At 32.1% G+C, this 13,274-nt stretch overlaps 1 protein-coding gene across 4 annotated transcripts in view; it reads left to right on the top strand.

Moving 5' to 3' along the window:
* FSTL5 (follistatin like 5) overlaps positions 1-13,274 on the top strand; it is an 807,250-nt gene that overhangs the window by 703,567 nt on the left and 90,409 nt on the right. For all 4 annotated transcript variants that reach the window (XM_032248526.1, XM_032248528.1, XM_032248527.1 and 1 more), the window contains one exon: positions 12,994-13,143. In XM_032248526.1, the coding sequence (XP_032104417.1) occupies positions 12,994-13,143 (150 nt within the window). The remainder of the gene's footprint in view (positions 1-12,993; positions 13,144-13,274) is intronic.

Here is a 13,274-nt window from a genome sequence, read left to right on the forward strand (position 1 = left end):
TGAACACTGGCTTCATTTCTTATTGTTTACTTTTGATATTTCAACAATAATTCTAACAATTTCAATTTAACTGTTCAATTTAAATTTCAATTTCAATTGAAGACATCAATTTCTTTAAATTTTTTTCTATATTTTAAGAAAGTCACAAATGCATTTGGGAGGCAGTGAAGAAAGAAAAGCACACTACAGGAAATTGTGTTTCAATTTTATTTTACTAAATGTTTGTATTGTTAAATATTAAAAAATAACTCCTCAATATTTAAAAATACATTTACATTTATCCATGTCCTACACAATTGTTTTATATGCTATGCTGTCTACATGGAAATTAAGAAAGAACTATATAGTAATTCTACAATGAATGAAATTACAATGAAATAATAAGAACTACAATGAAAATAACTTAAACGTCAGAATTAACACTCATATTTTAAGTACTTAAGCTGCCGAGTTATTGCCCGTTATAACTCATTTTTTCTATCTTAGTCATTTATTTTCAAAATGTTCTTGATCCAATTCTACAGAACATATTATGGATTGTTTAGCAAATTAATGGCAGAGTCAGTATTTCATCTAGAATTTACCAAACAACAACATAGTTATACGTGGCCAGGCGCAATGGCTCATGCCTGTAATCCCAGCACTTTGGGAGGCTGAAGCAGGTGGATCACTTGAGGTCAGGAGTTCGAGATGAGCCTGGCTAACATGGTGCAACCCCGACTCTACTAAAAACACAAAAATTAGCTGGGTGTCATGGTGAACACCTGTAATTCCAGGTACTCATGAGGCTGAGGCAGAAAAATCGTTTGAATTTGGGAGGTGGAGGTTGCAGTGAGCTGAGATTGCGCCACTGTACTCCAGCCTGGTGACAGAGTGAGACTCCATCTTAAAAACAAAATGACAACAAAAATACCATATTGTACCAGGAGCTATGCTATATACCCATTTTTTAATTTTAGAAAACAACAGAATTAAAGCAGCTGCTATTTTCATGTAAATACATATTACATATATATGCATATATACATGTTAACAGAAAGTTATACTAGAAGTTAATAATAGACATACATGAGATTTATGTTTCTAGCTATATTTTAAAATAAATATTTCATAGTATGCTTATAGATATCTACATTTGACCCATTTAATATTGACTTCCCAATTATCACTAATGGACTGAGCTTTGTTTCCTTATATTTTGTTTACTAATAAATATATAAATATATAATATTTTATATTTGTTTACTTATAAATATATAATAAATATATATAATAAAAGCTATATTTTAAAATAAATATTTCATAGTATGCTTATAGATATCTATATTTGACCCATTTAATGTTGACTTCCAAATTATCACTAATGGGCTGAGCTTTGTTTACTTGTTTATCTATATTTGGAATTTGCTTTGTGTCAACTATTGTGATAGGCAGGGCAGAGAAAAAAATAATGTAACAGATACATAAATTTTAAGCACACTCAAGTATAATGGTTGCTCTTATAGGCAGATGTACACTGGGGGTACAAAAAAGGAAATAGTACTATTGAATTTCTACTAATTTAAATATCTTTCAAAATATCAGGAAACTGGGCAGTCTTAAAGATATACAAGGGTAGAAGGGAGATAAAATTGACATATAACTGTGTATGTATAACCCCATTTTAAATCTCATCTATATAGCTTTAAAGAAAATGTAACATAAAACACATTCAAAGGGTGGAACTCCTGGCAGCATAACGATATTGCCTGAAAGCACTACCAAGGTGGTGTTTCTGCCTGAATGGGGAGTGGGATCTATTTGTTGTCTGTCTCTCTTTTTCTTTGTGAGACAGAATGTTGCTCTGTTACACAGTCTGAAGTGCAGTGGCCCAATCTTGACTCATTGCAACCTCCACCTTCCAGGTTCAAGCGATTCTCCTGCTTCAACTTCCCAAGTAGCTGGGATTACACGCGTATGCCACCATGCCAGGCTAATCATGGTATTTTTAGTAGAGATGGGGTTTTACCATGTTGACCTGGCTGATCTGGAACTCCTTACCTCAGGTGATCTGCCCGCCTTGGTCTCCGAAAATGCTAGGATTACAGGCATGAGCCACCATGCCGGGCCTGTTGGCTCTCTCTTAAAAGCGTTACTGCTTCCATCCTGAAAAAGAAGCCATCAGTTCTATCCCATCTCTATTTTAAAATGTAAACTTAGCTCCTTATGATAGGAGCAAAGGAGAATGACATTGCATGGTTAAAAATCTGTATATCTAGTATCATTTATGCTAAAAATACTTAAATCTGTAATCTGTGATTTTCACTAAACAGTATTTAATATAATTTCACAAAAGATATCTAAGAGCCAATAGTTCCCTTTGGAACTTATTTGAAAAATTTAAAGGTAAAATTAAATAATAGTATATTGATTATATAATCTGTATATATTTCTAAGGATTTGCATTCAGCTACAAATCACCAGGTCAGTTTTTGTGAATTCTCAATATTGTTTTCAAATTTTTACCTTGAAGAATTTTCCTAAAATGGATAATGTGACCTAGACTCCTTTATTTTCAGTAAATAAAGAGGCCAGACAAAATGTAATTTTTTGATAATGTATGATAAAAAATGTATAGTTTTAAAGGTAGTAGACAAAGATAATGTACCTTTTATTTCTATGTTTTCATCTAAAATTAAGGTAAGTACAGATTTTAAAAGACGCTTTTTGAAAAAAAGTATTTTTATGCTTTTTCTTTAATAAAACAGCAATAGAATACACGTATAACAATTGTTTTTTCAATATTATTTTACCACATAACTGTAAGAAATTGAACGTAAAGTTCTTTGTAGTCATTCTTATGTAGAACAAATGTGTGTGTGAATTACTGTAATTACAGTAATGCTTAAAAATTACGCATACATAATTATCTTGTAAGACATTTGTAATTTTTAAAAACAAATTGATTACACCTCAGAGTAATTTTTTCAGTCAATAGCTATTTTCTTGTAAAACCTATTAAGCTTTCCTTCCATATAATATATGGAAGACAATATGAAAAGATGGAAGAACTAAGTTAAAATGACCCAACACCATCTGCATTGTGAGATAATGTGCCACAGGAAAAAAAAAAGTTTAATTCCTAAGTGATACACTGTATTGAATCAAATGTGGATAATCCAGCAATCAGAAAGTCCACCTGATTTGTCTTTCTGAAGAAGGAAATTAAATAATAGCAATAATAATAAAAACAAAAACTTATAATTTGTAGTTGCTATATAATAAAGTAAATTTTTCTGTGTTGTGTGCTGTTTAAAACTTAACCCCCAGTTCTGCTTAAAATTAAATAATTCCCTGTAAAACTTACCTTGTCTATTCTCCCCACATTCTCAGCAAAGTTCCCAGGCATCTCAAGACTCCTGTTTTTCATGTTACCAATTAATTAAATGTTCTTTGTTCTGGCTTCTCTAAATCTGTTAGCTGCTATGTTATCCAAGATGTATAAAAAGTAACCCGTTTTCTTTCTTGGGGCTCAGCCTTGGAATGCCAATCTGCTGAGCTAGTGGCCACCTTAATAAAATCCTCCTGTTTCACCCATTGGCCTCTCTGGTTTTCTGAATATTCTATAACACTTCCATGTCAACATTTTTTAAATTAGTAGACAGAGTGAGATAATCACAGGGAAAGTCTAGGTATGCATATCTAGAAGAGTAATTAATAAAACCTGTCTCACTCCTTAACTAAGCTTCTCAAACATAGAAATTGTACAACATGTGTTATCAGAACTCATATGTCATTACTAAAAGGAAAGACAATCATTTACTGTATGGTGCTTTTCCTTAAAAGTGTGTTTCCCTTATGAATTTGTAATGACAAGAAATAATGAAATTTATTCCACAATAATATTAGAAATTCAGAGGATCCCAGTATGTTAAATTCAACTAGAATTTATATAAAATGTCTTTTATAAACTACAATTTTTATTTCAAGAAATTTCACATCTCTATTTTCTTATATGAATTAAACAAATATAATGTATATTTTGAAATAACTAATACCTATGAAATGAAACATCAGACCGAGAAAATAAATTCTACAAGATAGGACTGAAGTACAAAAAAAAAAATCTGAATTTTAATTTCTATGGCCATGTTTTGAAAGCTGCATTAACAAAATATCCCAAACTCCCTCTTTTCAAAGGTTAATAAAAAGGATGGATATCTATTGTTAGAAAACTTGTACAAAAAGATGTGTACTTTTGGCATTTAAAATAAATATTTTATTGATTTTTTTAATGATAAAAAATTTATAATCAACAGCTGGTGGTCAGTTAAATTCATGTATTATAAGGTAATTTTTTTTTTAGTTTTATTTTTTCCCCTCATTAACCAACCTACTAATTGTGCTGTGTAACACAAGTTAAAGAAAGAATATCACTGCTGCTATACAATTTAAATATTCATTATATTTGAGAAAAATTAAAGACATCTAATTCTTTAATTCCAACTATTTATACTAGGTATAAATTTGTGTGATCCATAAACCCTCAGGGTTCATACAATTTACATTTACAGATACCTATCTAGTAATTGTCCTATTTCTCTAAGGCTTTAATGTTAGCTTTCAATTCCGACACCTTTTGGTCAAGCTCTATGTATTGTTTTTTTGACCTAACTCTAGAACTTTCGTCTTGACATTTAATTTGGTTTCCCTACTATTCAAATGTATGCCCTTCCGAACAGACGTTAAGTGCCTGCCTCTCCTGTTTTCAGTGTCTACTGGCCCCTGGACCTTCCCACTGGTTAGGATTGCAGCTCCTTTACAATAATTATAAAAACTGGAAAAGCAGGCATCTACTGCTGCATTCACAAAGCATCTAGAGTTTGTTTTTCATGTTCTGTAAGCATTTGAAATTTGACATAAAACAGTTGCATTTTTTCAACCAGCTATTCTTACCTAATTTGATATTTTATAAATCATTAAAACATTTTACATTTAAGCAGAGTTGAAATAATTCAAATAAACTGTTTTTTTCTTTTATGAAAAAATTGACAAATTTCTGATTTAATTCTCTCAATTTTCAGATAAATGAGAAAGATCAAGTGATTTGCTCAGTCACAGAACTGCCAAATGCCAGATAGAGAGACTAAAATTCTCCTTGTCCTATATGCAATAATCATGCCACTTTTAAAGTAGCTCTCTAAATCTCTTGAACATGCACAGCAAACTTCCCTCCAAAATATTTGCTAAAATTAAAGAAAAAGGTTGATTAAAAATATGTAGACTGTTACAGTTTTTGTCAAATGTGTTAAATGGATGATTTTCTATATGAAAATAAGAGGCAACTTTTATTGATCACTTGGCCTTTTCAAATATTATTTTATTTACCTCTCACAATATTATTGTGAGAGGTAAATAAAAATATGGTATATTATTATACCCAACTTACCAATGAGATAACAAGGCTCAACAGGGAAACTTGCACAGATGATATAAGTGCGCCCTTGGACATTACTTTGAGGTCTCTTTGGCCTCAAAGCCTATTTAACCTATTTTTAACCTCTATAATACACTATCTATACAAAGAAAACAATGCTCAGTTGATGATAGCATAGTGTCATAAACTTTTTATTTTTATCGTATTGCTGAAAGACATAATATATTAAAAGAAAACATAGAAATTTCTGTAATGTAGCCTTTGAACCTTTGATATCCTAAATCAAAATCATGCCACGAGACAGTATGTCAATGTAGCACAAGTTAGGCAAATATAGTCCTCAAGCTACCATGACTACCTATGTTCTGACTAATATGAGAAAGACTACTTATGATATTTATAAATCAAATTACAAATTGAATGGGATAAATTGAATATATCTCATTTTAGAAAAAAGCATATGTATTGCTTTGGTTATAAGCAGTAATCTCAATTAAATATTGATGAAAGTATTTTATCCTCAGTGCTTTAAAAATGGTCAAATTAGGAGGCTATTAAATGCTACTAAATTGTTTAATGTATTTTTGTAAGATTGATTTTTCCTGATATTGCAAACAATATTGAAAGGAACACTTTATCTAGCATATTCACAAATAGCTCAGCCTTGATCATATTTGTATACAGATACATATTTCTACATGACTATAAATATATCCTAGGAATCCGAACCTGAATATTCTAATTCAGTACAAAAGAAATCTTGTTGTATTTTCCTTGATTTATGACAAACTGAAAAAAATCATCATTCAGAATAATTATTTATATTCCTTGCATTTGATAAACTGCATATTAATTCTCCAAGTATTACATTATTCACTTTTAAAATTTACAGCAATAGACTCAGATTGTGACAGCTTCAGTTAAAAATATATACTTAAAAGAAAGAAACACTGAAAGAGAGAAAGAAAGAGAGGGAGCTAGAATAAAAAGCATAAAATAAGTGCTTCCTAAACTCTGAGGGAGGAAAAAAAAATCACTGATTTTTGCTCAGTCTGTTTTTCTCTTGTAAAACCAGTGGGTAGTTTTCATCACATGAAATCCTCCAAATTTGATAATACCCAAACTGGTTTAAATACTGTTAAAGTAGATAGGTCTACTGGTCACATACAGGGATATTATGGCAATGTCAAATTGCTATAAAATGTTCTAAACAGTTATTTTCAATTTCTGTGCAATCCTCAGCTTGGTAGCAAAGGCTATGCCAACTGGCAGCAGTTTACAGACTGCATTTTGATTAGTAATGCCCTAGAATTCAGTTCTCAATGATTCTGCATGACATTGCATCGTGGTTAACATCATGACTGTGTAATATGTACCACTTCTTGACTAATTTTTTGGCTATTATAAGTGACAATTAAACACATATTTACCAAGGAAATATTGTACCTTCAGCGTTATTTTTAGGAAATGTAGAAATACGGGAATAGCAAAGGCTAACATTTTCACTGGGAATATAGTATATGGTTCATTGCCAAATTATGTGTCACAAAATATAAATTCTGTGAAATTTCAGACAAGAAGAAAATCAGTGAAACCCCTAGAAGTTAGGAATGAATTATGTAGGTGTTGGAGATTTGGCTGCCAAATATAGATTGAAAATAATTTGACTAATTAAAGTACTTGGGGTGCTTTTCAATAGCTGTGGAAAATCATTGTTTTTCATGAAATATTAAGTAGAATGTTCTAGCTAATAGACAGGACATTTGTTGATGAACAATGGATGTAACACACATACATTTGTAATTAATTAAAATTCATACCAAAATTTATTATCTTTTTTACAAAAGAAGGGGAAGAATAATTAAAAGAAACTCTGTAGAAAGCAGAAAAGATTGTGTTGGCAGCTGTTTCTCTTCCCTTTGATGCAATGTTATGCGTTATTTGTAGCAGGAAGGAGCCGAGACAGTGGTTAATTTACACACATTGGCAGCCCAAAGAATATCCTAATTCAATTTTCAAGTACAACGAGTGGGTAAGGACTCTCTGCCTGTCTTAGGAATCTGATTGGTAGAGAAGCATAAAAGTAAAACAATGCAAAACTATTAAAATATGTTCATTTTTCGTAACTACTAACTAGATCAGTGAGAGAACCAGGCCTGCAGGCTTTCCACAAGTTTTCAGACTTAAATGCCTTTGTTTATTGATATATTAAGACACCAAACTCTCTCTCTTCTCCTTTGTCTCGACATCTGTTTTCTTTCAGTACTTGTCTAGCAGTGTCTACATAACAAACATGGGTGGATCCACAAGGTTCCCTAATTCAGAACCCAAGTTGAATGTATACATCTTAGGTCACCTTATTTATCGCAATTTATTGCATTTGTATTTCTGCATATCAGTGACAGTTTGTTTTTATTCACATAGATTACAGAATGCATTGGTAATCCAAATTATACAGAGAACCAGATATTATCTTTATATCCGAGAAAACCCTGTCTCATTAGCATGTTTTGTTGTTTTGTTGTTATTGATGTCATTGTCATTTGAGACAGTCTCACTCTGTCGCCCAGGCTGGAGTGCAGTGGCACAATCTCAGCTCACTGCAACCTATGCCTCCCAAGTTCAAGCAATCCTCCTGCCTTGGCCTCCAGAGTACCTGGGATTAGAGGCATGTTCCACCACACCTGGCTAATTTTTGTATTTCTATTTTTAGCAGAGAGGGTTTCACCATATTGGCCAGACTGGTATTGAACTTCTGACCCCAGGTGATCTGCCTGCCTCTCAGCCCCACAAAATGCTGGGATTACAGGCCTGAGACATCATGCCCAGCCTCATTAGTGTTTCAATTAGTGATTCTTTCAGTGATTTAATTCCCTATCTTCCAAAGTCCATATTTTCACTCCTTTTTTCTAAAAGACAGGACATTTAACATATAAACTATAATTATGTTCAATATATAAGTTCAGAATATTTTTATTGTGAATTTTACTCTGTTACTTTACTATCCAATAGTCTCCTATTTTATAGAACTACTCAGTTTTTTAAAAATGTTTGTAATACAAATCACTCTTTCTTTGTGTTCAGGTATGCAAGTATTTTATCCTTTGGTTTATATCTTTCTTTAAGTTTTGCATCAACTTTAATACTTTAAGATATTACGCTTTTTTGTTCTATATTATCTCTGTCTTTGAAACTGCCTGTTCAACGGTTTTTTCTAGAAAGAGACAGAGGAGGAAAGCCTGGTGAGTGACAAAGCCATAGCTTAGTGTCTGGCTGTTACCTGACCATGATAGTAATTAGGCAATCAGAATGGATGAGTTTTCAGAGGAATTTAATGTAAAGGAAATAGAGCAAAAAACAAGTCCGAGCCTTGGCTTTTCTGAAGCCACAGCCAGGGAATTGAAGATAAAGAAGCCACCACACACAGAAAGAATTTAAATAATAGGACAGAAAATGATAACTGAGGTCAGAATGTATGCTAAAGTGAGATCAGCAACATTTTTATTCTGTAAATGGCCAGATAGTAAGTAAATATCTTAGACTTTTCAGTACCTATTTCTGTCATTATAACATGAAATATGCCGTAATATTTAAATGAATAGGAGTAGTTGGGTTACAATACACCTTTATTTCTGTAAATTTAAATCTCATATAATGTTTACTTGTCATGAAATAGTACTTCTTTTTCTATTTTTTTCAACCCTTAAATTATAAAACATTCCTAGTTTCTGGATCATACCAAATTAGGCAGTGGGCCAAATTTGGCCTGGGCAACCATTATTTGCATATCTCTGCCTTGCAAGAATGAAAGAACATTTTATGACCAATCAAGTGTCTGAAACAACTAAATGCAGCAGAAATTATGAGCAATTTGAGAGTAAGCATTCTCTCATATTTATGTTTTTATTTTCAAACATAACTTTGCACAATATTCTTCACATAGTAAACCCTCAATAAATGCTTTCCAATGAGAAGTGAAGAGAAATAATTGGAAATTCTGAGACCACTGGTGACTTTTAAACATCTCTTTTAAAAGAGATAATGCCATGAAATCAGTTTGAAGTGTGGTCACTTTAAACTGAAAGGTCGGGAAATGGAAGTAATGGTCCAGAAAGCTTGATCAAAAGTCTGAAGATAATTAGATTGATGATTGGAATGGAAAGATTCATTCAATTGAAGCTGTTTTATGGAGTGTTTCTTAAATTTATGGGGCAATGTGAATGTTTGAATACTTGAATGTTTCGAGTTACAAGAGAAATTTAGGGCAGGTCCTTCTGAAAGCAAGGAGTAGTGAACACATCTTTTATGATTAAATAGAAGCATGAGAGGAGGAAGTCCTGACAGCAACTTGTTGCGGTGGAAGCAAGGAAAATAGAAGTGTTTATGACACAGATTTGTCTTTTCTAAGAGTGAAGCAGGATAACCTGAGAAGAAGAAGAAGAAAAAAGAAAAGAGGGAGAAGAAGAAGGAAGGAAAGATTGAAATTTAAAGATTTTAGGGCAAAGCATTTTTAATAGGTAATTAGTATAATAAATAAAAATGGCAAAGTCTTAGTGGAAGACCAGAATATCTATGATTCTGTTAGATTTACTTTAGCTTAGCAAAGCATATATTAGTAACATAATCTTAATTGCTAATTAAAATTTATACCAGCAGTAGTGGTATAACTTGTACTCCTTAACATTTGGGAAAGTATAATACATATATAGGAAATATGTGATTAAATATGGAAAAGATCCAAAAGAAATAAATTCTAATTATAAATTAGAATAGTCTTTTCCTTGACTCTCATCTCCATTAGCTCTAATATCTTATTAATTCTGTTCATTCTAAATGTTAGTATGCATTTCTGTAAAAAGTGATTTAATCATACTCTTTGATATAATTCCTTGCAGTTTTCCTCATTACTATGTATTATCTTAATGTTATTTTTCATCTCTGGATTTCTTTTTGTCTTCTTTTGGTCCCATTATATCTCTAATTTATGTTAAAAGCATTCCTTTACTATTTTCTTCCACAGAAATAAATATTAATCTGAGAAAATATAAGAGTGCTACTGTAAAGTGAGAAATAATGTAGTGTAATCAGAAATCATAGCACAAACCAAAGCAAAGAAAATCCAGGATGACTGTCAGGAAGCTTCTAATGGCTTTGTAAAAATGATTTTAAGTCTGGTCAAGGATGTCTTATGGGGCAGCATACAAATAGAAAATAATTCCCAGCAGAGCAGTTTATTTTACTGTTGAATAGTTCTGCAGCAAACAAAGGGGTGGAAATCGTTCGTGGTTCAGCAGTTGTTTGGCTGACAGTTATGTGTCAGGTTACTCACACTTTTCATTACTTTGGCAGGTTTTACACAATGGCGAAGAATTTGTAAATAATTTCCCTGTACTCAGAGCCTTTCACCAACCTTAGTTCCTACTTTTTTCCAACTTCTTATTGTCTCTCAAGTACATATTTTATCTAGTGTGTGTTTCTTGCAAATGGATTTTTGTCCTTGACATTCAGTATACTTCTGAAGAAAAGGTTGACATAGAAAACAATGTGTCAGTAGGAATTGGTGAATGAAAGTGCAATACTACATTCTAAGTATGTAGTGAAGACAGACTTCTGTCTCCAGGTTTGGGCTACCTCCTTAAGAGTGCCTTGAACTTGACCGGGCACGGTGGCTCATGCTTATAATCCCAGCACTTTGGAAGGCCGAGGCGGGCAGATCACGATGTCATGAGTTCAAGACCAGCCTGGCCAACATGTTGAAAGCCTGTCTCTACAAAAAAAGAAAATACACCAAAAAAGAAAATGTGTATTACGGTGATGCACATCCGTAATCCCAGCTACTCAGGGGGCTAAGGCAGGGGAATCACTTGAACCCAGGAGGTGGAGGTTGCAGTGAGATGAGATAGCGCCACTGCACTCTAGCCTGGGTGACAAAGCAAGACTCTGTCTCAAAAAAAAAAAAAAAAAAGAATGCCTCAGACTTTATGCAGGTTGACCTCATGAGTGGTCACCTGTAATGGCCATGGTACTTAGAATTAATTTCATAACTCCAGGACCACCTGAAACTTCATAAATTGTGTGCTTAATTTTCAGTTTTCTCACTTATGTCTTAGAAGCTTAGAACAATCTGTGCCACTTAGAGGAGAACATTATTATTTTGTGCTCCTAAACCATGCAATACTGAACCAGATCTTAAAAATTAATGGACACTCCAGAGCCTTTCTGAATTAGAGCTGACATTTGGAGAACATAAACAGTAGGCGACACACTGGATGTCTCATTAGAAAGTGTGTTGATATTCGCATTAATTTCCAAATTTTATGCAAAAAGGAAAACCAACCTGTAATGGTTATGCAGCCTGAGAAGGGTTACATTTTTAGTTGTTAAATATGGTTACTCAATGTCAAATGTGGTATATCTGCCATCAGTATTTTCTTTAAAAACAAATACTTAGTGATATTGATAATGAAAGTGTGGTTGATTTTGTCTTATGATTATTAAATACATATGATGAATGGTATCTGCTGAAAAACTAATGTTTTTATACAGATTAGAAAATAGTGCTATTCTAAATTAGCTTAGGGATAACTGGATATACAAATAAGTGAAATTAGACATTAGTTGTTAATTATCAGACAAAAATTTGAATGAAATATTGGAATAATTGTTTATCATTATATTGTTATTACATAAACCACTGTTTCTTAATGCACATATATTTTATGTATATTTTAAGCAGTATCACTCATTAGTGGTTTTTCTAACCATAACAGAACAGTTAATAAAAGAAAACCTAAAAACACTTACTACATTTTTACTTACGCTGTGACTCCCAGCATAAATCATAAAGTCTAGTTTATCTCTTCCATAATCATTTTTTGACAATGTGAAGGAAAAGATGAAATAGAGGAGTTATTTTGGCCTCATTTACTGTCATCTAACACAAAGTGTAGAATCTTCAACCAGAAGGCGATTCTAGGGTAAGGAAGCAGAATTAAAGCTTTGGGAATATTGAAAGATGTTATAAAATTTGACCTTGACTGAAAAATAAAATAACCATTGTGAATAACTACCTTATTATAATTTATCTAAGCTTCTGATTTACTACAAATTAAAAGACCCCTGCAGTCATATCCAGAGGATTATATGACACTTGACAGAACTATGAATTTGCCGTGGGGACAGCCAACAATGTTCTGAAAAGCTCTGAATATACTTTAATGTGACCTTTATTCTCTTAAAGAAACTTGAGACTGGAAAAATTTGGGGAAAAACATTGAACTTTTTGAAATTGTTGAGTTATAACCAAGTAGGAAAAACTGGGAGAACTATATTTTACTAGAAAAGTAATTAAGAACATAAAATTTATTTTAAAGGAATCTCATTTACATTTCTTTCTATACATATTTAATGAATTGAAATATGTTCTATTAATTAAACTTTATATATATATATATATGTATATATATTTAACATTTGATGCTGAAACTAGTAAAGTATGAAACATTAATTTCAGCCATGATATTGTCATGCATTATAATTGAAGATATACATTTCATTTTCTCTTTTCTAAATTACAGGATGAAGTCTGTCCCAAAGCTGAGGGAGATGAAGTTCAGAGGTGTGTGTGGGCATCAGCTGTTAATGTCAAAGACAAGTTCATTTATGTTACACAGCCAACTTTGGACAGAGTACTTATTGTTGATGTGCAGTCCCAAAAAGTTGTTCAGGTATGAATAATTACTACTTTTGAAAAAGTAAATCTCTAAAAAGGATTTATATTAATGCAATAATCTTTAACTTGATTGTCACTGATAATGTGTTTCCTTACTTGAATAACTACAAAATTTATGGATTTTCT

Source organism: Sapajus apella, unplaced genomic scaffold (genome assembly GCF_009761245.1).
Source record: "Sapajus apella isolate SASKATOON/1434 unplaced genomic scaffold, GSC_monkey_1.0 scaffold67, whole genome shotgun sequence".
Lineage (NCBI taxonomy): Eukaryota > Metazoa > Chordata > Mammalia > Primates > Cebidae > Sapajus > Sapajus apella.